The 25,696-nt window shown below is 35.8% G+C and overlaps 3 protein-coding genes across 5 annotated transcripts; 2 read left to right on the top strand and 1 right to left on the bottom strand.

Annotated features, from left to right (window-relative positions):
* Positions 1–7,649: 7,649 nt before the first annotated feature.
* Positions 7,650–8,959, bottom strand: LOC107739639 (protein FAM221A-like). Its single transcript, XM_016551806.1, has 4 exons — positions 8,711–8,959; positions 8,375–8,548; positions 8,103–8,293; positions 7,650–7,981 (listed from the first exon to the last, which is right to left on the bottom strand). The coding sequence occupies exons 1-4, from the start codon at positions 8,773–8,775 to the stop codon at positions 7,746–7,748; spliced, it is 666 nt and encodes a 221-aa protein (XP_016407292.1). The 5' UTR covers positions 8,776–8,959; the 3' UTR covers positions 7,650–7,745.
* Positions 7,876–13,224, top strand: LOC107739571 (coiled-coil domain-containing protein 126-like). The gene is made up of 3 exons (XM_016551739.1): positions 7,876–7,947; positions 11,271–11,757; positions 12,965–13,224. Exons 2-3 carry the CDS (start codon positions 11,523–11,525, stop codon positions 13,222–13,224), a joined length of 495 nt encoding a protein of 164 aa, XP_016407225.1. The 5' UTR covers positions 7,876–7,947; positions 11,271–11,522.
* A 1,956-nt stretch (positions 13,225–15,180) lies between these two features.
* Positions 15,181–20,438, top strand: LOC107739570 (transformer-2 protein homolog alpha-like). Of its 3 annotated transcripts, XM_016551738.1 has the most exons (10): positions 15,182–15,332; positions 15,951–16,263; positions 16,601–16,734; positions 16,843–17,002; positions 18,013–18,066; positions 18,831–19,019; positions 19,626–19,741; positions 19,822–19,926; positions 20,017–20,087; positions 20,288–20,438. In XM_016551738.1, exons 2-10 carry the CDS (start codon positions 16,252–16,254, stop codon positions 20,296–20,298), a joined length of 852 nt encoding a protein of 283 aa, XP_016407224.1. In that variant the 5' UTR covers positions 15,182–15,332; positions 15,951–16,251; the 3' UTR covers positions 20,299–20,438. The 3 variants fall into 3 exon arrangements, with proteins under 3 accessions (XP_016407223.1, XP_016407224.1, XP_016407222.1); XM_016551737.1 differs by lacking the exon at positions 15,951–16,263 and having other exon boundaries at positions 15,181–15,332; positions 20,020–20,087; XM_016551736.1 differs by lacking the exon at positions 15,951–16,263 and having other exon boundaries at positions 15,183–15,332.
* Positions 20,439–25,696: the final 5,258 nt, after the last annotated feature.

Raw genomic sequence — 25,696 nt, 5'->3', positions numbered from 1 at the left:
CCCCCGGAGCTGTGTGAGACACTTTTTTTTATGGATGGGCTCTTTTTATTTCACTTCTTTTGGACTGATGCATGCAACACCCACTGAGTGCCATGAAACAGCTTGAAAGATCAAAGACAATTTTTAATATAACTCAGACTGGATTCGTCTGAAAGAAGAAAGTCATATACACCTAGGATGACTTGAGGGTGAGTAATTTATGGGCTAATTTTCATTTTTGGGTGAACTAACCCTTTAAGGTACTTCCTTGCATTAAAACATATTCCACCCATGTTTCCTGCACTTTTTTTCACAAAATACTACAGTATGCTTTGAAAACATAACAACCTGGTCTATTGATAACACTATAAAATGTTCTGTCTGCCTTATTATTTTGAGGTAACTGCATGATAATAGCCTGAAACATGCATTTTGAGTTTGCGGTTTAAATCTGCTGTTAAAAAATTGAGTTAATAGAAGTAGCATTTAAATGACCACATTATGTCAGAACAAATTTCCTAGAAAATAATGTGCCTGTGATTATTGTGTTTCATAAGCTTATTCAACCGTAGGAAAAAAAAAAGTATTTAACTAAAATGATAAGCGTGTGTATGTGTGTACATTTTAAGAAACAATCTTTTCAAGAAAATAAAGGACAGAAGCGAACCACAGAAATACTGGTGCTGTGGTGCCATCTGTCACCTCCAGATCTTTGCCTTCAGGCTTGTGCAAAGCCAGAGGATCAGAGTCTCCAGGTCAGACACAAAGGTGAGATATAACTTTAATGAAACCTCCTGCGTCTCTGTCTGACCCATAAAATCATGTCTTTGAGCTGCCAATCCAATAATGTCTGTCAAGAAAGCAGGTAAACTGGGAACATGATGTTTTTCCATCACCTGTTCATTCCTATACATAAACATTTCTGTATATTCAAGCCATAATCATGTTAATTTCAATTAAGAACTTCATCAGCATCATAGCCAAAAATTTCCTAATTTCCCATTTCCCATAGAAGTTCAGTGGTGTAATAGACCCTTTTCAGGTTAAACGCCATACTGAATTTAACATGTAGGCTACTGTATGAAAACGTGGCTGTGACGGATAGATTTACAGTATTTGCAATGGCTTGCATTGTATAAATCACATAATTTTCACTCACAACTTTCAAAACTGTTTTATGGAGTTTTTGTCTACTATTTTTTCTTTCAAAAAGATGTTTCATCAGCTGAACAATTGGTATGTTTAAACAACCGTACAATGAACTGAACGCACATGAATTGAACACATTGTACTTCAATCCCTTGCAGCCTCATTTTCATTCCTGTAAAAAAAAAAAGGAAATATAGCACTTCCCTGACTAAGGTTAATTGGGATTTATCAATGACTCTTTCAGAGAACAAATATATGCCAGTAGGTGGCGACAAGTTACTGTTTTTATTAACAGTTACTGTTTTTATTAACAATTAACTACAAGTTTGTTTTGCTACTCGGCCCGAATCAGTTTTCTAAAGCGTTTTTGAAAAATCGCTTACCCCACCTTTAACTGAGTTATTGACTCTTTCATTCAACGACTACTTTGAAGGCGTTGAATTCTACGGGAATGAAAGACATGTTTTATTAGTGTCATTGAATTATTCATACAACCAATTCGTTCAAAAACTCTGAATTGTTCATAAATGAAATGCCACTACTGCTCAGTGTTGTAATGGTTCTGTTGTGGCTTTGTTTTGAAGCATTTTCGTTGTCACAAAGAAAGACAAAGTGACTTAAAATATTGTATTTGAAATGTCAGTTACTCAGCTTTAACTGACTCGAACTCAGTTTTGTATAAAGACACACACACACACACACACACACACACACACACACAATGGGCCTGCCTAAAGGAAAGGCTGGTTGTCTGGGGGAAAAAAAGGTTGTATTTGCTCACAAAAAATGTCTGACTCACTATGTGTAATTATTGTTTCTTCTTCTGCTCATTGTATCAGACTACTTAAACATGTTACATAAAAGCCTTTAAGTTAAAGAAAAGAGTTAAAGCTGAACGAGTCCTGAGATAAGACCGTCAAACTAATTTCGCTGCACTCAAACACTAATTGTCTTTTCTCACTTTTTCCACCTCTTCCTCTCTTTCCCCTTATCTCTTTTTCAGAGCGGTTTTACAATGTCTATTAAAACATGGAACTTCACTGTTTTGTAACATTCTTTTGTTTTTATAAAACAGTCTGTTTTTTGTTCTCTCATCCTAATTGTTATTTGACTCTGTCCATTTCTGCATTTGAGTCGTGGTGGTTGGCAAATACAGATAACTCACTGAACCAATAAGGCCTCCATGAGAGGACCGTGGTGGCCAGACACCTGAAAACAAGCTACTGCCAATGTAAAATTTATGTACTGTAGCTTAGACAGACAGTGCCAGTGACTTCTGCCACAATGTGAAATAAATGAAGAAATTAGAAATGTTGTCCATATAGCACCAACAGTGCTTTGTTATTTCTTTAGCAGTTTATTAGATGCAAAGTGTTTATTCTGATAATTAGCACTATATCTCCCAGTTTTGACTCTTTATATCTATGGTGTAATTTCTTGTTATTTACTATTCTAATTTTACACACCTCTTTCAGAATTGGCAAGATATCTTTTAAAAATATGAGGGATCATTAAAGTTGTGTTTTTTAAAGTGCTGAATTTATGAAGCTATTTGACATAGCAGATATAGCAGCACAAATATTTTACGAAACAAATTACTGAATTTATACATTATACTTTTCAAATGTTTGCAGATCCTTACTTTTGTGTAAAATGGGTTATTTTGTCTTGTAGAATATACGTAAATATCTGTTGCAAGAAATACCAAAAACAAAACAAAAAATCACAAAATATTGCTGCAAGCTTTGAAAACAGCGTAGTCTGTTGATAACAGTCTAGAATGTCTGCCTTATTATTTTTAAACAGGATAATTTGTGTAAAATAAGTTATTATTTTGTCTTGTGGAATATATGCAAACATCTGATATGCAGCTTATTGAAGCAAGTACAAAATATAAGAAACAATTATAATTATTTTAATTGATTAAACTTTTTTTTATTTTATTATTTATTATATTTATTATTATTATTTTATTTTTTTTTTTCTCTCTCTTTTTTTTCATAAAAGTCTGAAAATATTGCAGATTCTTCAAGAATTATGCTTATTTATACAACTTATTAATTTATTAATACAAATACATTTCACAACTGTGACCAGAGGATGCCTTTGGGCCCCGGGGGCCTCGCAGGATCATAATCTGTCCTTGGCAGTTGGTCTTCAAAGTGCAGTCATGTGTCTGAGGGTATTTAAGAGAGTGTGGATGCAGTATGAGGGCAAATCAGAGTGTTTTGATGCACAAACGACAGAGATCATCTTTTATTACTGTCAAGCAAACCCTTATTGATTTTGCACAGCTGCGTGATTCCACACTCGCTTTTGTCTCCCCCTTCACACTCATGGGCTCGGCTTGAATAAATAACACCACCAATCCCACAGTCTTCATCTCTGCTCCCTCACTTCTCCTCCTCCTTTTTCAATCCTTCAAAGCATCACTGAATAACGGATTGGAGAGCAACAGAAGCACCTCGAGTCACGGCCACAACGCAGTTCCAGCGTCGATTTTCAAGCTTTTTAACAAAGAAATTGAAAAAGCAATTGTCTTGACGCACTTTTAGGTCTCACTGCTTTGATTCAAGGTAATTGATGTTGTTCTTTTCAACATCACACAACATAGACTCTGACAATTTTGCGGCAATCTGTCAGGCTTATGAGAAACAGAGAAGAGGCAACATTTTACGAGGCTTCAATGCAATTCAGTGTAATATAAACAGACTATTTATATTAGAAGTTCCTGACTTCCCAAAGCAAGTTTGCAGAATGAGTAAAACTAATACAGTAGCATACTTTTTGAAATATATCATTGATTGACATGCAGCTGCTTCGCGTGACGAATCTGAGCTATAACCTAACATAGGGGTGAATATCTTATGTTCCTCCCCAAACGCCTGTCAATCACAGCACCATAATGACTGCGACAGCAGTACATCAGTTGCTCTAAAGACCTCAGAAAGGTTTCCATGGCAAGGAGATTAGACTTGTAAGAAGGTATATTTTGAACTTTTCTTTCTTTTCTTGCATTTTTATAATAGTTTCCACTGTCTGAGAATTTATGAAGTGATTTCATTGTGTCATGTCTTTAAGGTCAGTAAGGTCATAATTAATACAGCGATGGCTTATTGAAGGCATTATGACACCAAAGCATCTGTGAAGTTAGGCATCAGGGTTGATATCAACACACACACACACACTCAAATGCACCATCATCAAACACTAACACTAAACCGATGTGTCACCTTTCAGGTCAAACATCGTCCCTTCTGCTAGCTTACTCCGGTGTTCTCTTTGGACACAGGTGTGTGTTTGTAGATTGTTTGCATGTTTAAAACTTCCCGTGGACACCTGCGTGTCAGAGACAAATAAAGCCACATCAATAATCTGAATCACATCAGTTTGTGATATCTGACAAACCTGGGTTATTCAAAAAAATGGCACAATAGCGTATGGTTGTCTTAATCACTACTGCGATTACTTGCTCATTTCAGCTCAGAATTAAAATTAATGCACTGTATCACAGCAAGGAAGGGAATTAATCTGATTTCAATGTGAATCACTTTAGTGCCGCAGATCTGCTGAATCTAATCAGATTAATCAGATTAATTAAATATTTACACCAGCTCCTTTATATGTTATCCTGTCCTAATTTTCCTCTACGTCGTCATTCAAAACCTCCGTCGGATGGTAATTTTATAATTTGTTAATAAACGGTTGCTTCTCATTTTTCTGGTGATGCATTTTTTATGAGTTCAAAGAGCCTTTTCAATTCCTTCTTTCATTCTTTTTTTTAAATTAAAGAAGCAAATAGAAGGAAGCAGGACAAAGCAAGAGTTTCATTATTGTGGAACGCTGCATGTATGTGTGTTTACGAGTGTGTTTGTGTGCATCGGTGTATTTAATTAAGCAATCTACCACCAACAAATCACTTGTTTTGAGTTCATTTGATTGAAAAATAGATATTTGAACTTTCAATTCGATTTTTTAATAATACATTTTCTTTTATCAATTTAAATATAAAATTAGACTTCACTATACTTTTATTAATTTAAACTTAAGTCTCCAATGACAAATGGTCCTAAATGAACCAGATTAGGGTGATTTTAAGGTTCTGTAATAAAAAGTTGCAGGAAATTAAACCCCAAAACAAAGAACAATTTAAGCATATTCAAGGGTTCTAAATCAAAATCTAATTACTATTAATATCATGGTCACACTTTAGTTTGGAGACCAATTCTCACTGTGTTAACTAACTATCAACTACGACTTTTGCCTCAATAAACTCCTAATTTGCTGCATATTAATTGTTATTAAGATAGTTGTTAAATTTATGTATGGGATTAAGGGTTCTAAAATATGGACATGCAGAATAAGGCATTAATATGTGTTTTATAAGTACTAATAAACAGCCAATATGCTAGTAATATGCATGGTAATAAGCAACTAGTTAATAGTGAGAATTGGTCCTTAAAATAAAGTGTTTCCAATATCATTAAAGTGCTTTTTTTGTTTATTCTCTTGCCTGTCTTGGAGTAATTTGTGTTCCTGTGGAGCTATGTTTTGTCTTGTTGTGGTGTTAGAGTTCCTGTCCTGACCTGTTCCTGTCCACTGGTTCCCTTGCCTGGCATCTGGGGTGCTTCAGAGTTTATGGTCCATAAGTATCTGAGCTCCGCTCTCTGGTGCCATGCTCTGGTCTCTCCACCGGCCTGGTCTTGCCGCCGCCTCTGCTGCTATAGTATTCTGCCAGTTGATGTCTGAGGCTGTTCCAGTGGCCTTCCCTAGCTATCTCTGTTTATTGTGTTCCTGTTGTGGTATCACCTGTGCACCTCACTACCCTTTTGTATTGATCTGTTTTGTCAATAAACCCTTGTTACTCACACTGCAATTGGGTCCTCCTTCCAGATCCCTGACATTCTTACCCTCATGTCATTCCTGTCGAGTATGCCTTCCTTTCTTCCATAAAACACAAATGGGGATATTTTGAAAAATGTTCACACCGCTCTCTTCCACAGTGAAATAGTGACCAGAGACTGTCAAGGTCCTGAAAGAACACAATTCATCATAAAACCATTATAAACGTAGCCAATACACTTTCTGAAGCCATTTGTGTGAGGAACTGAAACTCCCGGTCACCACTAGGGGTGCCACAATTAATTTCCGTGCATTACATTTCTCTCTGAATTGGCTCGGTTTGTGTGTCCGTGAGTCTATGTGCTGAGATGAGCAAACGCCTCCCCGCTTATAACGTAAAGCTGCGTGTTTTATTTCAAGTATGGTAATGAGAAGAGTCTGTGTTTGGTCTCTTTTTCATCACCGACGTCACCAAAGGGAAGTCTCGCAGGTCACACACACTCGCAATTGCGCATTTCATGAGACAGACAGATGTTCTCAAGAGCAATTGAGTGGAGATGCATATCAGAACAGAGGAAGAGTGTATGAACATATAAAGAGGAAGTCGTAACGAATCCAATCTAATGGAATCTTGAGGAGCTTAGGATGAGTCATGAAACATTCACATATACAAAAACAGAGCAGCATATTCAAACATATTCCGAGATTCAAAACACACACACACACACACACACACACACACACATGTGCCCAGCACATACAGCAAACCATTGGTACCGAACTGTACCAATGATTAGTGGTGAAATTGTTTCTTCTTTCTTTCTGCTTCTTGAACAGAAAGCGATTGAATGCGAGCCACAGAGCCTGCGGAGTTCACAGAGCACGCAGCACTCTGTGTCTCATAGATAGAGCACAAACATTCTTTTAATTACATCCATTAATTGCTATTATTGTTCTGAACATTAACAAGTAGAGAAGAGCAACTTAAAGCCAATTCATTGAAAACAACGACACATCTCTCTCACACAATCAAGTCAATGCTGGTGAAGTGAAGCAGAGGCATGTGTATCACTACTGACCTCTGCTGGTCAAAAGTGGAAACTATATCATTAATTTTACAAATTTAAATCAATTTAAACATAAATATTTTTTACACTGCAAGCGAAATTCAAAAAAGAGAATTAAAAATAGAAATGGTAAAAAGTTAGACCTAATATACAAATTCCTTTTATATTCATATACATTTTGAGCCAAAAGTATCGGTCAGATACTTGAATCACATGAGTATTTTTATAAATTTTTGTTTAGATTTTTTTTTTTTGAAAATTGTATGTAGCATGAAGCATTGACAATTAACTCAACTAAATTCTTAATACTAAATGAAAAACTAAATAAAAATATTATTAAATGTATTCAATTATTACAGTTATTTATTAAATGTATTTATTAAAAAATTAAATTATGGAGCATTGATAATTAACTCAACTAAATTCTTAATACTAAATGAAAAACAACAAAAAAACATTGTGGAATATTTAAAAAACAAATATGATTTCTTGATAAAAATCTTGATAAAAAAATGTTTGCTGCGATTAATTTTCACAATTTATGACAAAACAGCAAAACACAAATATTAAGAATTAGCTCTCAGGCTAAACAGAAAGCATTAAAATGTAATATATACTTAAATAATGGTAATGTTGACTCTAACGGTGTGTGCTAACCTAATGCTAACATTATGTTTGTTGTGGCACAACTGTTAGGAGACACGTAGCCTATTGTGTGTGCTGTTCACATGTATTGCCTATGCCACTTGGATCCAGTCTCAGGTAGCCGTCCTCCAGTGAGCTGAACCCAGTTAAGCCTCCCATAGCCGCATAAGGAGCAGCTCTGCCCACCGGATGACCCCGTGCCATGCGCTCTTCCCTGGTTTCAACCAGCATCACATGGGCATATCCAGGCTGACCACATCCGCAGGTAAATGGACTTCGATAGCCAGTGCAGTGAGTGCCTGGAAGTAAACAGGTTTATTTTAAGATCCGTTTTTATGTTTTATTAAATGCTTATGTGTAACATGATGAATTATGTAAGCTTTCAATTAATAATAGGGGATGCAATGGTGCAAAACTCACATTTCTTGCACTGGTGCCCTATAGTTTCACTGTGCTCAGTGGTTGTGTGTTTGCATTGGCAGCGTACTGACTTAGAACCATTGATATGAATGTATTTATAAGATACACACTGACAACCTTTGACCCTACAGGTCAAGAGTATAGGCCTTTCCTCTGGCAACACCTCAAAGTCTGTGCAATGTTGTTTATACCTGAGAATGAATAGAATTCTTGAAGAATCCGTTTGTGTACATGTGCATACATCAATAATGTATATTACTGGTGATCCATACCTGTGTGTACAGAAGCAAGGTGTCTCTGGTCCAATGAGTTTGCAGTCTATCTGTCCCAGGACGCCAAAACTGACATAAAGGCGGTTCTGTATTCTTCTTGGCACCACTGTCTCTTTGTATTTCTTGTACTCTTCCTCTGAAAACAGCCTCCCTCCATCATCTTCCCCAACAATCCTTTGCTAAACAGGATATTCAGTGATAGAGAATTACACGTTTTCAAACCTGCCAAGCTTCAGCTACAAAGGGATGTACAAAAAAAAAATAAAGAAATATTTTTTTTTTGCATTGACCACGTGAATAGACATTAGTTACACCGATTTCCCCAAACAAACCCACCTTCTATATTCTAAATAGACCTCCAATGCATTGGTTGCGTGTTTGTCGACAAATATCTTTTCCATTCCACTGTGATTGTGACTCTTTTTTTCGTAGTTTTGTCTGTTAATATAAACAAGTACTCAAGCGGCAACGCTTGTTTGTAATGAAGGTTGTTCTTGGCGTCTGTGTTTCTAGGCAACGACGAAACAACAGTGATCAACTTTCCCTAAATAGTCTAAATTAGGTAAAAGAAAAAAAGAGTTCAAAAATATCTAAATGTAAAAATCCAATCAGTAATATCTAATACACACTCACAACAATTTTAATGTATCTCGACTACGTTTGTACCTGTGAACTACATTTCCCATGCTGCCTTTGGACTTTTACGTGAGTGACGTGAGTCAGACTCATATCAGAGAATCGTTTCCTTCAAACAGTTCTTTTCAAAAATGATTCAGTGATTCTTATGTTATGGCGTAGTTTGCTCGGTCGCACTGTCATAATTAATATATTTTGGGGAAAAAGTATATACTATAAAACATTCCAGAAAATACGCAGGCCCATACAACTGTCTATTGCGTTTTTGAGTGTATTAACAAAGGTGTTCATTGTAATGACATGCTCATAAAACATACAGTCATTTGGAACCTAAATATAATTTGCATTATCAGTAAATAATTCTTTTTTTCTGACTGAAAACTGTTTTTTTAAACGAATCAAGAACTGCTCGAACTGATTCGTAAAAAAAATCGCTCAAGCTGCGTCCGAAATCGCATACTTCCATACTATATAGTAGGCGAAAAAATGCACTTATTGTAATGTACAAGAGACAGTGAAGCATATACTGTTAGACTGCAAAAAATATGAAGAAGATAGGGCATAATTAAAGGCACAAATGGATGAACAAAGCATGACACTTGAGCATTTATTAGGGAAAGCATCTGGGAGAATACACAATTTATTAATGTTATTTTTTGAAAAACACTGGGTTAAGTGAAAGAATTTAATAGGGTTTGTTTTTTTGTTTTTTTTGTCGCGCAGTAGTGAGGGCTCTTTAAATTTTGGCGCTGTTGTGAAGACGCATGTCACGTGACAACATCAACATGGCGGATGTAGTACGTCCGAATTCCATTCATACTACTCGCATTCATACTATATAGAACGTACTTTTTTAACGGTCGAGTAGTACGTTCAAATTCAAACGTAGTACCTACTAAGCAGTATGCGATTTCGGACGCACCCTCAGCCTAGTGTGAGAGATTTATGAACTGATTCATTGAAAAGATTCGACCCAAAAGAATAATTCATTCACAACCGGACATCGCTGGTGCGTGTCGTGACGTCGTACGCAATAGCTCGTGTGGTCACCACAGGGAAATACTACTGAAACATTTTCTGTATTAGTTCCTAGTTTCACTACACCAGGTGGCTCCGAATGATAATCTGGCATTTATTTTAAGGCGTTACCTCTAAAATAATTAGCTTCTTACTTAATACAGAGACGCTTGCTTTGAAGTTATGCTGCAGTTTGAATATTGTTTTAATATTAGCTTACTGATTTTTTAAGATAGCAAACGTGCTAAGAAGATGTCAACAATGTGGAGTCTACAAATCTGTCATCTTGACCAAAGTATTTAAGGTAATTTCTATATTAGCAACGTTACCGTAGCAGTTTCTTCAGGCTGTTCCAGCTGTTCAATAACGTTACCTTTCAAACTCGGCCCTGTCTTAAAGAGATAGGTGTGCAATCGTACAGTCGATTTCGTTGAGCTGCTTAATATCAGTCTGCAGACCTTGAGAACCGGGTAAAAAAGATAAAACAAGCATGTGTAGACGCATGATATGAGTTCAGCCAGAATGCTGAAAGCTGTTTGGTTTTTATATATTTGCTTATACTGCATGCCAAATATCAGGTCCTGTTATTCTGTTAATGCTAACCTTTTCTCCAAGACAGTATCATTACAGCAGCTTTATGATGACATCAACAGTTAAACTGAGGCAACTCTCTAACATTGTTTAACTAATAATCACGATCTTTTCAGCAAAGGCATGATATGTCTGACCTCAGAGCTTTAACCCAGATTTATGCTGTGATTCCCATCTTAAATTTCATGTGACTATACTTTGACAGCTTTTCAGCTGAAAACAATAGTTTGACAGGGTGGAGCACACAGTGTAAATCCCTTGTACTTTGGTCAGTCTTTGATAATAGTCACAAGATTGATTTCATCTTGACTAATATTATCAATATGCATACTACATTTTAACTTTACTAATATTGTTTTGCTGTTTCTGTGGGGATGTGATGATTGGTCATATTTGGTCATAAGTGGTCATTTCTCCCTCCTGCATTATTAAGTTATCTAAAGCACTGTCTCATTGAGTGATTTGTGATTGGGTGGAGAATAGCACTATGACCACTGAGAAAAAGAGTGATGACACGGCTTCTATTCACTTAACAATGGAAATGTAATTTATTCATACAAACTGAAATCTTAGGCTTTGCATGTTAACTGCAACTACAACTATTTAATATGATTAATCTCACAAATGTCTGCTTGTGTGTTGTATTTTACAGGTACATCTTGCACCTGACGCCAATTCAGCAATAGACAATTACTTCCATGCTGTTAATTTCCTAGTCAAAACGGCTAAACAAATGCATGAGATCAGTGACCTTATTACAGGATCTTCTGCCCATTCCTAATTTTAACCTCCACTCTGCTTTTTCACGACTTAATTATTCCCAGCCCTGAACCTGACACACTCTTATAAACCTGTCCCCACCCCATCCCCTTAACCCGGGTCCCATCAGACCTGCAGCATTGCCATGCTGGGCTGTCTGCTGCGTAGGAGCATGTCTCACAGACTGAGTGTGTTTCTGGTGGTCTTCGGCCTGGCCTGGTGTCTGCTGCTGCTTCACTACACCATCACACAACCACAGCGCCAGAGCAGCTCAGAGCTCCGCCAACAGATCCTCGAGCTCAGCCATCGCTATGTCAAAGTGCTTAGCGAGGAGAACCAGAACCCTTCAGGGCCCCATGGCACCTCCATGGCAGGATATGGTAAGAATTTATTATTCTATTCATTATTTAACCACCCTCCCGTCGTTCCTAACTTGTCTGCTGTTTTATAATGCTAAAAGGCACAACAAATGTATCATAAAAACAGTCCATATGACTTTCACAAAAGTCAAACAATAATTTTGTGTGATGAAATGACCAAAATTGATGTCTATAGCAGAGGTTATCATGTGTATTTTAACCAAACAAAATTGTGCAGTTTTAAGTTGTTACCTGAGCTTAGAAATTTCTTTACATTTTACAACAAGATTCAATACATTTACATTAGTTAGTGCAATAGTTGTCGTGAACAATGAAAAATATTTTTATTGTAACATTTACAAATGTTAATGTTTTTTGTTCATAAAACATTAACTAATGTTAATTTTCACAACTTAAAATGTTAAATATGTATTAGTATATGCAAAACTTAACATGAACATGAGTGAAATTAAAAATGAACTTTATTGTTGATTGTTAGTTCATGATATCTAATGCATTAACCAATATTAACAAGTTAACCTTATTGTAAAGTGTTGAAATTTTCTTTTATGTTTTCCCTCTCTGGTAACACTTTACAATAAGGTCTTATTTGTTAACAGTAGTTAATGTGTTAACTAACGTGAACTAACAATTAAAACATTTACAACATTTATTAATCTTGTTTTCATTTATTAATGTTAGTAATTAAAAATACAATTTTAATGTTAATGTAATGAACAACTGTGTTTTTTATTAACTAACATTAACAAAGATTAATACATTTTGAAAAAGCTCATTAAAGGAAAAAATATATATTTTTAGTAACTAACACTAACAAAGACTAACAAATGTTGTAAAAAATATATATATATTGCTCATTGTTAGTTCACATTATATTTGTGCTGTGAACAAATATAATGAACTCCAGTGTTTATACAACTTTTGATTTTAAAAATTAACATAAAAAAATAATGAGGGCTGTAGAAATACTGTTTTATTTTGTTAACTTTGTAGTTGTCAAATATTTACAAATGAAACCTTATTGTAAAGTGTTATCTAAATTCTTTTACATTCTTTTATAAAATATAAACACTTTTATTCATGTTTTTTTTTTTTTGTGAAGTGTATGTGAATGAATGGCCTGCTTGGCATTCAGGGAGGGTGTGGTAGAAAGAGGTTTAGAAATAACATAATACTAATCCTTGCCTTATCTCTTGTTCTGCTGAAGCCGACTTGAAGAGGACAATTGCTGTGCTGTTAGATGATATTCTCAGCCGTTTGGTGAAAGTGGAGGCTGCTGTGAATGCCTCCATACAGAACATCTCCCATCCTGCTGCTGGTGCCGGCACTCTCCTTGCTGCCAGAGTCACTGTTTCCAGGTCCACCAAACAAAATATGTCTGCCCACCGGCCAGAGAGACGTAGTAACCCTCTGCACTTCCTGTCACAATCACTTGACAAGTCACATAAGCCGCACTCTTTGAAATAGCAGACCAATATGGAATATAAGATATGAGAGAGTGATAGGATGTGTTTTCTATCAGAATACTTTTTTTTTTGATATACGGATGAGTGTTTCATAATGTATCTGCAAAAGACACCATGTACAGCATTATCTCCACAGCTAGCTAACGGTGTGTAGTGCACGTAGATGGATTCCAGAGCGAAGGTTTACACGTAGCACCTTTTAATTGTTAAGACGTCATGCGTTGCTATGCATTAGCTATTGAACTGTGGAGGAAATGAGCTGATCCAAAGATTTATCTCAGTCAATAGTTGATTGATGTCTCTATAGCAGGTTGATTTGTTTAAGGGGTGGGGATATACCTCAGTTGCTGTTAGTACATGGAGCTGAATCCCAGCGAAACTGAACGCAGCATTAAGCTTTCAGGAGGAACTGTACCAGACAAACACAACTCAATCCATACAATAAAACATGTACCGGACTTCAGATGTGTCAGTGTATGCAAGTGCTGAAAACATTAATTTTTCATTCATAAATAATATTCAGAAATAAGTAGGTTTTCTTCAAGGTGCTTCAAATAATACCATGGTGCCAGTACCATGTCAATACAGTGTTTTTTTTTTTATTTGGGATATGTTGATTTTAATCTATAAATTACAATCTTATAATTTGCTAGTGTACACTTGTACACACTCTGTTTCTATCTATCCATCTATCATCTATCTATCTATTCATCTATCTATCAATACACTTTATTTTGGATATGTTGATTTATAATCTATAATTTATAAACAATTTGCTAGTGTATACTTAAACACAAAACCTTCTTTATCTATCCATCTATCAATCTATGATCTATCTATATATCCATCTATCTATCTATACACTTTTTATGTTGGATATATTGATTTATCTATAATTTATAATCACATAATTTGCAAGTGTATACTTGAATACAAAGCCTTCTTTGTCTATCTGTCTATAGTATCTATTTATCAATACACTTTTTTATTTTGGATATGTTGATTTATAATCTATAAATTGTAATGATAATTTGCTAGTGTATACTTACAAAACCTTCTCTATCTATCTATCTGTCTGTCTGTCTGTTTATCTGTCTGTCTGTCTAATCTCCACACGTTGAAGAGGATGTGACGTATTTGTTGAGCCTCCTCAAGAATATATAACCAAGGAAGGCAGATACAATTTTTATGGGTACCAGGACATAGGGATAAGGGGAAATGAAATGGCAGATAAATTAGCTAAAACGGCGTTAACAAAAGGAAACATAGAAATGCAAGTAAGTATCAGTAAAGCAGAGGTTAAAAGTGTGATATGGAAGACAATAAATCAGATGTGGCAAGAGAGGTGGGATAGAGAGGGGAAAGGAAGGCATTTATATCAAATCCAGAGGGATGTTAAATGTTCAGTGATTGGTAGTGGAAATCGCAGAGAGGAAACAGTCATATCTAGGTTAAGATTGGGACATTGTTTATTAAATAAAACACTCAAGTTAATAGGAAAACATGATACTGGATTGTGTGAGGTTTGCCAGGAAGAGGAGTCAGTGGAGCATGTGGTCTTGAGGTGCAGCAGGTATGAGGTTCAGAGAGAGTTGATGAGGAATAAGTTGAGAGAGATAGAGGTTCAGGACATGACATTAAAAGGGCTATTGAGCACACAACATAGGGCACAGACTAGAATTCTTATGGATTTCTTAAGGGACACAGGGGTTTTTAATAGAGTATGAAGAGTTATAGGAGTAGTGAGGAAGGTTAAAATTATTATTATTATATAGTAGAATAAGGATGAAGTGTGTGGATTTGTATGCTTGGGGGAGAAGGAGGGAATTGGGTGTATTAGTCTGTGAACCTGTTGTCTGATCCACACTCCGGAGCAGATGGTGGCGGTAATGCACCAATTACGCTGGATGCCAACCGCCGTTAAACATTAAGAAGGAGAAGAGTTGAGCCTCCTCCCATAGTTCACCGCGCGCTTCGCTGGTCAGCCATTTTCTGCAGTTACGTTAAGAGCGGAAGTCGTCGAGGAAGAACATCTTCATTTTCACGCTTTTGTCAATCATTAATACTTTAAAAATGAGTGACGTCGAGGAGCCACAATTCGAAGGAAGGGTAAGCATTGTTTTTGTGTAAACCGTTCTGGCGTTTACCTCAAATATTCTCTCTTTCTCTTTGCGGTAATGCTCGATTAGTGAACAGCTAACGTTAACTGCCTCTTTCTTTTGTTTATTTACAATTTAACTGAGCAGATAGATCAGCTGATACATACTTAACGCTTAATAACTCGTTAAACATTTAATATTTAGTCACTTTAAGATGTTTAGATTAGTCCATTACGATGTAGAATGTCAAATAAATGTAATTAACGTTACGCTGCTGGGTTGGATATGGTAAGGATTTTCAGCAGCGTGTATTTTTATATAACGTTTTTAGTTTTTTTTTTTTACCTGCAGTTGTTGAAGCAGATATTGATTAGGAAATTACTTTACAAGTGTTTTAATGTGTTTAAACAAGAGTTTGCATTCACACAATAGCAGCCTGAGTACTTTTGGTTTCTCTTTCCAACATTTCTGATCTTTCCTTACCCTCTCTCTCTTATACCATATGATTATGTAACCAAACAAACATCTGTATTTCAAAAGGAGTAGTGGAATTTGAATAGTTCACTTAATTTTTTCCCCCTAAATTTCCCTTGATCTTAATTGCTCTGAATGTTCTTTTTTCATTAAGGTTATTGGTCGTGAAGGATTTGAAGAGTTAAGGCCAAGAATGTGGAAGAATATTCAAGATAAAAGAAGGCTTTTACAGAGAAAATGTTTACAGAGCAGACGGTTAAGTGGGAAGGGGAGAAAAGAACGGAAGATCGGTCAGATAGAAGCACGCTCGCGTTATGTGTCTAAAGCAGAAAAAGAAAAGAGGTTTCAGATTGGGGTGAAGAAATGAAAAGGAGAGAAAAATGAAAACTGAACAAATGAAGACCGAAGAATAAAATGCCTGAGAGAGAGGAATAGCGTATACTGAAAACAGAAGAATGAATGAGTCCGTAGGTTAAGTAAATGCAGAATTTGTGTTCCAAGTGTCTTTCTAATCTCTTCTTGATGATCATTTGCATGTTTGTAGCTTTACTATGGTGATTCGGCTAAAGAACAAGCATCACAAGGACCTGTGATGACTTTAGCATTTTTAAATGTATCGATAATGTTATTAACATTTTTTTTTATTCCATGATATAATTTAAGTAATTCTAACACTTTCCTCCACAGCTGTAATAAAGTGAATGTTTGGATTTCTGCGATTATGAATGTGGTGTGAGTGTGTAGGTTTGCTTGCTTTGTGAACGTTCGTCTTGTAAATGTTGTAACACATTGCTGTGACGTTAGGAATCCCGCTCCCCATCCAAATCGGAGCGGGGCAGTCCTGTCCAGCCCAAGACGGAGAGCAGGTCTGGCTCTCCCAACCCTTCCCGAGCATCCAAACGTTCTGAATCCAGATCCCGATCCCGCTCCAAGTCCAGGTCAGTTCAAACATTAGCTGAATGTCATGAAGCTATTTCTTTCTCGGTAGATAAACAGAAATGAACTTGCTTTTGCGTTTCTCACTGTCTGTTTTTGGTCCTTTCCAGGTCGCACTCTCGACGCCATTCAAATCGCCGCCATAGCCGCTCTCGGTCTCACTCCGACCGGAAGAAGTCCCGTTCTCGCTCCTACAGCCCTGAATACCGACGCAAACGGAGCCAGAGCACATCACCCATGTCTAACCGCCGCAAACACACTGGCAGCAGGGTGAGTATCATGGGATAGGGGTCAAAGTTCACAGGGACCAAAACTACTGCTACTGCAGTTGCTGTTAAAAGTCATTGTTCATTTACCATCATATCATTGCAAACCCATCTGATATTTATTTCTATTACATTTTATTTTAATAAATGGCAGTATACAGCAGTGGTTCGTAGCCAAGTGGCTAAATGTTGTTCTTCTTAAAATTTCTGCAGTCTCAAAAAAAACAACTAATTATGTTTCATTAATTTAATATTTGTAGATGCTTCCAGTTGCTGTTAATAAACAAAAAAGTTTGGGGAAAAAAAGCTTTGTCATACCTGCAGCAGAAATATCTTACAGACGGGCCTTTTTCAGCGCTTTGCTCGTTGTCTTCTGTCTTTCCGTTTGTATTTCCACAGCGTGAAGGTAAGGTCGTACAAATTTATAAATGAATCGCTTGTTTTAAAATCTTTCCGTTCTAAATCTGCTTGACATCCGCTTCAAACATTAAAATAATAAAGGTTTGTAACAACATGATGGTGAGTGAATAATAACAGAAATATAATTTTTGGGTGAACTATCCCTTGAAATCACTTTAATAGAGTTATGTGGTACCATATTTTTTAATTAAAAGATTTGACATCTACATTCTCAGAAAAAAAGGGTTCCAAACTGTCACTGGGGCGGTACCTTTTCAAAATGTACCATTTAGGGGTAAATAAGGCACAAAGATGTACTTTTTTTTTTTTTTAGGGTACAGCCCCTGTGCCAGCTTTGTATGTTGTTGTTGTTGTTTTTTCTGAGAGTGTAGGCCAGTTTCTCTGATTTTAAAACCTACACTTAAAATGCAACAGACTTTGCTTTAGATCAAGATCATGTTTTTTGTTTAGTTTTTTTAAAGTGATGTTTTAATTGCGAGTCTTAAATGTGTGTTTCTGTTTTGTAGAAAATGCATGCAAACCCCCATCACAGCCTCACAGGGACGAGCATGACTCTTTAATAACCCCTTTCATTCCTTCTTATTACATCAACAGAGCTCATACAGCCATGACTCCAAAAAAGACTTGCACAATCATGGTGATGCCAGGGTATGTGGACCTTTCAACAATAACCACTAGACCAAACAAGTCTCAATGTTGCCTTTTAAAGGGGTTAAGAGGTCCATGTGGTGACTTTTGCATTTTAAGAATCGCTTTGTCTTCCTGCAGTGACTGAAGCCCTTCAGACGGCTCATGCAATGACCATATTCATACTGTGATGCCCTCAGAAATGTTTTGGTTGGACGGAAAGCTGTAATGGTTGTTTTTGCATTAAAATCTCTTTAACAGGGGTTATTAAATACTGTCACACAGTTACCCAGAGAAATGTCAGAGAATTAGGTGGTTATGTTGATTTTGCCACCCCACCAGAGAAAGCAATGAAGTATTTCCTGAAAAACGGTACATCCATCTTTTGGAGGGGTGTGACAATGAACACTGAGGAACCTAGACTGTTTATTACATACGAAAGGAATGTTGAGCTGCTATCCATCACGTCCAGTAATTATTTAATGTCATTGCATGGTATAAAATTTGAAGGTTCACAACAGGAGATAAAGAAATAAATTACAACGTGTATGCTTTTTTTCCCTAAATAAGTTCGTTTCATGAAAGATATGATTATGTAAATGTAATGTTTATATATCAGTAATATTTGTGTAAAAATTGTAACAAATTGTTTCCGTGTAGTTCAATGGTGTTGAATGCAGAATTTTAGTCTCACAGTCAGTGTTTTATTTGGTGATTGTTCAGTTTTTGGTGTTCTGAATCTTTTGTCCTGTGTTCTAGTGCTGACACCTCTGTCCCTCTTTTAGGCCAATCCAGACCCAAACACGTGTGTGGGTGTGTTTGGTCTCAGTCTGTACACAACGGAGCGCGACCTGAGAGAGGTCTTCTCACGTTACGGCCCTTTAGCCGGTGTCAATGTCGTCTACGACCAGCGAACGGGACGCTCTCGCGGTTTTGCCTTCGTTTACTTTGAGCACATCGATGATGCCAAAGAGGTACATCCCCAACTGGAAATGACCTGCCAACACAAGTTCACGGTCTAAGCGGTTTAGTGATTCCCTTAATGGCATCTTAAGGACAACTTCAGATCACTTTTTGTAATCTAGTGAACACACTGACTTGTATAGGTGAAATCTGGAAATATCAGGCAATTTGTGATTTACAGGCCTGAATAGTCATGAAAATGACAGTTTATATTTAATTGGCTACATATTGCACTCATGTTGAGTAAAACTTGCTTGAATGCAGTAGTAAGGTCCATTTTGTGACTGAATGTTTCTTTTGAAATGATTCTTTTCAATATGTTAGTTATTTTCACACATCGGTCTGAATGATCAGTTAGTTAATCATTCTACATTTTTCAGTAAAAAAGTCTGGTAACACTAAATTTTCATTTGTTAACATCAGTTAATACATCGGCTAATAAAAACTAACAATTTTCAAGTAAATAATGACAGAATTTCCATTTTAACTTGCTTTAATCCTTAAACATTAAGACATTTTCATTAATGTTTTTCAGACCTTCTTTGAGCACTCAAATGTTATGACACGCTCTGTGAGTGTATATTCTGTCTAAAAAGACCATCTATCCCTCACTATAGGCAATGGAGCGGGCTAATGGCATGGAGCTGGATGGAAGGCGCATCAGGGTGGATTATTCTATCACCAAACGTCCACACACCCCCACACCAGGCATCTACATGGGTCGGCCCACACAGTGAGTAAAACCTCTTTCTTACAAATAAGCTGAACTAGTATGGGTGGTTTGTAATAACACTTCAAATGTGACACTTTTAGTAACGGAGGCGGGAGCAGCAGCAGCGGTGGCCGTAGACGAGACTCGTGTTACGATCGTGGCTATGAAAGATACGACCGTTATGACGAGTATGATTGCAGATACAGGTAACACTGAATATATACTGCAGTGTGTCAAACATTTCTAGTGTTTATGTGATGTTCTTGTGAATTCTGATCCTTTCTTCTCTTTTCCAGCAGGAGGCGCTCTCCGTCACCTTATTACAGCCGGTACAGGTCTCGCTCAAGATCTCGTTCATACAGTCCACGTGAGTGGATTTAAAAGCCTTGAGCAATCTAAATTTTCCACATGTGCCCAAATGTATGCCTGCCTGCTTGATAAGCCACAGCTTCTAGAGTGCATTACTTATGAAATCCCATTATTCACCCGTTAGCCCACTGAATCATGTACCATGTGATGGACATTTTAATTGTTGACTCATTCTAATAAAACGTTTGTGTTTTGCAGGACGATACTAAGAAGATCCTGAAGACTTCTTTCTTTTTGCCTGTTTGCATCGAGCTATACATTTATAAAGACATGATGTACATGGAAACTCACTGTATTAGAGAAAGATTTGCTTAATAAATGTCTTAATTTGTAGACTTCCCCGTATGTAAGTTTAAGGTTTGTGGAGATCATAAATGCAAATTTTATGTGCGTGTTTTTTTTGGTAGTGTGTTCATATGGTGTGATATGAGTTTTTCTATATACTGGGCATCTTTTAGCGGGTATGTATGCAGTACTGAGAGTGTGTATGTGTGTGTTGCTGTACATCTGTAAGGCAAAGGATCATGTACTTGAGAAAGCAGGCTGAGATTGCCTCCATTTATCTGTGACAAATACTTTTATTTTCAGGAGTAATTTGTGTTGCTTTGTGTCTTTTTCAAGAAATAAAGACCTCAAAATAAATGTGCTTTTTATTCTGACAAGACATGCTTTGATGTGCTACTTGGTCTTATGTTCTTCAAAGCTGGGAATGAAAGCATAATTTTTTTCAGTAGTTGTGTACAATACAGAAATAGCCAACTTGCTTTAACATTTTGAATATATTGAATTTAAAAACCATAGACAAATGTATGAAAAAGCAGATTTAATTAATTGCTAAGAAATTAGTTTTGCAATGCAGTTTCTAGTAAGTAATAATAGTGAATATCTACGACAAAGTGTGGTCACAACTGTTTTTAGAGATGGTTTTAAACTTGAAACACATTTCAATATCTGAAATGCAATAATTGTGTCATAATTATTCATAATAGTAACAGGTGAAAAGAAGAACATTGATACTTTGCATTATCAGATTGCCACAATAAAATGTGAACAAAAAAATTATTTATTAGCACCTATAAAGATTAAATACAAATCATACAGAAATAATTTGTACAATACAATGGTTGATGGTAACAATTTCATCATAAAAATTCAAGTAAATGTTTTTGCATTTTTGTAAAACTGCTTGGAACATCACTAATAATAAGTAGACACAACAGAGTTGAACATTTCACTGAAGACAAAAACTAAAGCAGTTATATAAACCGAACTGAGGAGCCTACAAAATACAGCTGTTTTTTTCCCCAACCATACATATGAGTTGCTTAAACATGTGCCGAATGCATGCTGATTCACTGTTTATAATACAGTTAACATGAGGTCAACTAGAAATATATCTATAACATTTCAGCTTTCATTTGTGAATCTGTAAGTGTGTTTGAAAGCATCCATATTAAACTACCAGACAAGCACACAAGGTTCTCCATTAGAGCAGCTTAGAGCACTTTGCTGCATTAGACTGTGTCGGCCATATTGTTTTCACCTATCCAGGCATTTCAGATCAGTGGAGTGGAAGAGTAAGGAAGTTCTGAGACAAGACCATTGTTTAGATTTCACTCCCTGACGTGGCCAGGAAGTGGCATGAGGCCAACACTCCTAAAATGTTATTAAAAATACTTTTGAATACACATAGAAAAATGTGCAAATCAGGCTACAAAGACTATAAAACAGACTTTGGTGGACTTAAAAGTTCCAAATCGCTAACTGCCTCTCTTACAAGTCACTGAACTCTAATAATTGTGTTACTTCTTGTACAAAGTTATATATGAGGTCATCTTTTATGCACAATCAACAGAATGCATCAGCTGTCAGTGTACTGTCATAATGACAAAAAAAAAGTTCCTTTATCATATCACAGTTGTTTCTTATTAGACATTTTTAATATGAGCATAGGAGACTTTATTCTTTCATTGTGCTGTGATGTATTGAATTAATACTTAAATGGCATCTTCAAATTGTGTATTTCTCTGCAATTGTTTGCTTTTTAAAATTCTTGAAAATCAATGACTTTAAAATCATTAAATATGCAATCTACATATTTGCTTGAGAAACTTTAACAAACCCAAATGTAGTGAAAATGGATATCACAAAAAATAATGCCATCCTCTCACATAAGTCAACTTGCACACAGAATAAGCTAAATATTTCCTAACTTATATTAAATATAAGTCCCACTACTTGTGTACAATATCTTACAATATTTCTCTTGTTTTACTCATTTTTGTTCATACATTTCCAGACCATTCCAGCAATTAAAATAGTTCAAAATTTCAAATAATCAAATAATTCAAATGATGGTTGGGCACATTAAATAACAGTCTCTGTAGAATCTCCTTGAATTTGGATTTTCTTCAATGCACATCATCAACCTGGCCACCTATAAACATATCCTATCAGGGCACACATGGAAAAAAAATTAAGTGAATACATTCCTACATAAAAAATAAAAAAAAGTCCATACTGCTCAATTCAAATGAACGTCAGGAAATTAGAGCACACTATATGACCTCCCATGTCTTCAATGGCAACTACACCCATTAAGACAGAAAAAAAAAATACCGTATCCATTTCTGAATGAAGTAGAATGCTATGAATGCTGGATTTAAATTAACCACTCAAATATTACAGATTGCATAAAGTACAATTTATTCTAATTATTGTGCTTTATAAAAATAATTTCCAGGAATGGAGGGCATTCTTAACCCTTAATGCCTTTGTAGGCTATGAAACACTTTATATTTATTTAAGTGTGTGACAGCTAAGGTCTATCTAGCTTTGTTCTGCTTGAGACAATGAGTAAAGGATTAGACATCTTTTACAGGTCTGTTAAGATCTTCAGATGGTAAACACTGCACTCAAACAGGCCTCTAGCCAAGCATGTATTAAACATTTACATAAAACCTCTTATTATTTCCAATCCTCTGTTCATTAGCTTACGAGGAAAGTTTGCAGTGCTTTGATTTTTGAGGCCCCACAGTCCAAGGTCAGGCCCACCTCGTCACATAGGTTATGCTAACTGTTCTCTTAAAATGATTTGAGACAAATATTAGTAAATTTTAATTTTGTTATCAGCTCATAAAAGATAAATGAAAATAAACTTATGTTTTTTTAACAACCAAATTCTCAGAGACTATACAAGGATAGGACAAATAACTTATGTAGGCAAGGTTTATTTAGCTTTTTGTTTTATTTATTTGCTTTTTTGGATCATCATTTCACATACCTTAGCAAAATACCAATATCTCAAAATAAAATCAAAGGAAATATGTAAAGCTTCCAACTTTACATGGTGTAAAGCACAATAATAATAATACAAATTTTCAATTACATAACTTTACATTTTACATTTGGCCTTTCAAAGTAAAAAAAAAACATTCTTTTAACATTCTTCAAAATAGCGAAACAGTATAAAGTGAATGAATAACTAGATGAACGTACGTAACCTTCAGTCTAAACAACTAATGACTAAACACTCAAAACATTCCTTAGGATGATATTAGTCAAAACTGTCAAAAAAATATTTATATTCTTAAAACAAAATCAATATGAAAGAAAAAGAAGTCGGTTTCCAATAAATTAACGTTACTGGTTAAAAAACAACGTTCACACGAAACAAAGCTGCTTGCTATGCACAAAACTTCTATGAAAGTTTCTCAAAGCAATTTATTCGCATAAACATGGCGAAAACGGCACAGAATGTTCCATACATTCGCTCAACAGGGAGCATAGGCTGAAAACACTACACACAAAAATGTAATTGAAATCTGAAACGGTACAAAAAATAATTTTCAACTTACATAACTTAGTGCTTAATTCCAGCGTTCTTCGACGATAGCGAAGGCAGCAGTTTTTGCTTTCGTTCGCCTTTTGTTTGTATATAATATATAGGCTACGTTTAAAACGTATTTATGTTATCGTTTGGGTCCCTAATTCTACTTAAATGGCAAATTATCCTGGTGCTTTTAAGGAAAACCCGCAGATATTTTCGTCAAAGCGACATATACCACCCTCAATCCGAATACTAGCCTACATAATGTTTTCCTATAGAAAACGTCCCCCTGACGGGTGGAGCAACGGGTCACATTCCTTTCCAATAACATGCATTTTAAAGCAACCTTACAAACATGATGTACGTATAGGTTTAGTGATTCTATAAAATACGTATTCATTAACAGTCTATATAAAAGTTGACTATAGGAAATGGACGGTGCAAAAGGGGGGCAATGGTATGAAAATGAGCTTCCGATCTGACCAACGAATGAGGGGAGGGGAATCCCCACATGTGTCCTAGACAAAAGGACTGGGTATCTAAAGGCATAAAATAAGACCTTCCGCCACATCTGTAAATAAACAACTAAGTTTTCAGAATCAGAAAATGTTCAATATACACATTCATGCGAGAACTGCCTTCAATGCGAAATACCTTATGTAAACGAAGACCTCTTCCACATTTCCTTTCTTTGCATGTCTTTTACCTTTTAAACTAAAAAGAAAATAAAATGTATGGTGCATATGTGTTCCGGTTTCTAATTTTGAAACTGGATGAAGTAATTCTACCCCATAGTAGACTTTTCGCGCCTGGATTTGTACAGAAGAGCAGTGGATGAAAACCAATGAATGAACAGACGATGCAGCAGCCAGCGAGAGTAGTAAAGCAGAAAGGAGCTGCGCTCTCATTGGTCTCCTGTTCGACCAATAGGAGCGCATCATGTGCGTGCCATTCTACAGTAGTATTTCAGTTGTGCGAGCTATACTACTGGCATCCAGGCCCATGCTGTCTGACTTTACACACAATAACACATTGAGAATTCAGATGTTCTTACTTTTTACACTTTTAGATGCCATTTAAAGTTCATATCTATGGCATTAAAAGAAGCTAGTTCTATTCAGTTATAAAACAACTTAATTAGGATGTAATGGCTCTTCATACAAAAGATTTTAAATGAGCAATGTGGCAGTTTTACTGCTGATATAGAACAAAACATGATGTATGGCTTACTCTAATTCAGTGTGTGTCTGTATGTGTTAAAAAAGCTAAATAAATACTGGTAAGACAGAATATTGGGATAAAAGTAAATTGTCGAGAGAGAAAAAAAATAAACCGCCATTGTTTATGCCATAAAAAAGTATTGTTTTGGAAAGATGGCCAGGGCTGAAAACTAAATAAAGATGAACGTGTATAATACGAGGAGAAGTTTAATTAGTAGTGTCAAACAAAAACGAAATGAATTAAATCCCATCACTATATAACGTGGGTAGGCCTACTCTAAAGTTGCAGGACAATCAGTTTATTTTTAATCATAATTTTATCTTGAACAATATGCATGCTTCTGGTTGTTAATATTGTTATAGAAAATTAAAAAAATGTATCAAACATAGCGAGACTGTCTTTAATTTAAATTAAATTTAAACGTGTATAGGCTTCTTGTGGCGCTTGGTAAACGAAAGACGAATATATTTTAGGAATATTTCTCATTTAATTTAAACGCCAGGTAACATATCAAATAAATTACCTATATTCTCTCAAACACGTAAACATAAAAAAAA

This window comes from Sinocyclocheilus rhinocerous, unplaced genomic scaffold (genome assembly GCF_001515625.1).
Source record: "Sinocyclocheilus rhinocerous isolate Xijiao unplaced genomic scaffold, SAMN03320098_v1.1 scaffold314, whole genome shotgun sequence".
Taxonomy (NCBI): domain Eukaryota; kingdom Metazoa; phylum Chordata; class Actinopteri; order Cypriniformes; family Cyprinidae; genus Sinocyclocheilus; species Sinocyclocheilus rhinocerous.
The sequence above is the reverse complement of the archived record's forward strand: the minus strand, read 5'-3'. Positions and strand labels throughout refer to the sequence as shown.

Bases quoted from the DNA above. Each gene is read 5' to 3' on its own strand.
- LOC107739571 (XM_016551739.1), top strand. From the start codon at position 11,523: ATGCTGGGCTGTCTGCTGCGTAGGAGCATGTCTCACAGACTGAGTGTG. The intron at 11,758-12,964 runs GTAAGAATTTAT...GTTCTGCTGAAG, and splicing joins CACCTCCATGGCAGGATATG to CCGACTTGAAGAGGACAATT.
- LOC107739570 (XM_016551736.1), top strand. From the start codon at position 15,297: ATGAGTGACGTCGAGGAGCCACAATTCGAAGGAAGG. The intron at 16,735-16,842 runs GTCAGTTCAAAC...GGTCCTTTCCAG, and splicing joins CGATCCCGCTCCAAGTCCAG to GTCGCACTCTCGACGCCATT. The intron at 19,020-19,625 runs GTACATCCCCAA...CCCTCACTATAG, and splicing joins ACATCGATGATGCCAAAGAG to GCAATGGAGCGGGCTAATGG.
- LOC107739639 (XM_016551806.1), bottom strand. From the start codon at position 8,775: ATGGAAAAGATATTTGTCGACAAACACGCAACCAATGCATTGGAGGTC. The intron at 8,549-8,710 runs GTGGGTTTGTTT...TGTTTAGCAAAG, and splicing joins GTCTATTTAGAATATAGAAG to GATTGTTGGGGAAGATGATG. The intron at 7,982-8,102 runs GTGAGTTTTGCA...GTTTACTTCCAG, and splicing joins AGGGCACCAGTGCAAGAAAT to GCACTCACTGCACTGGCTAT.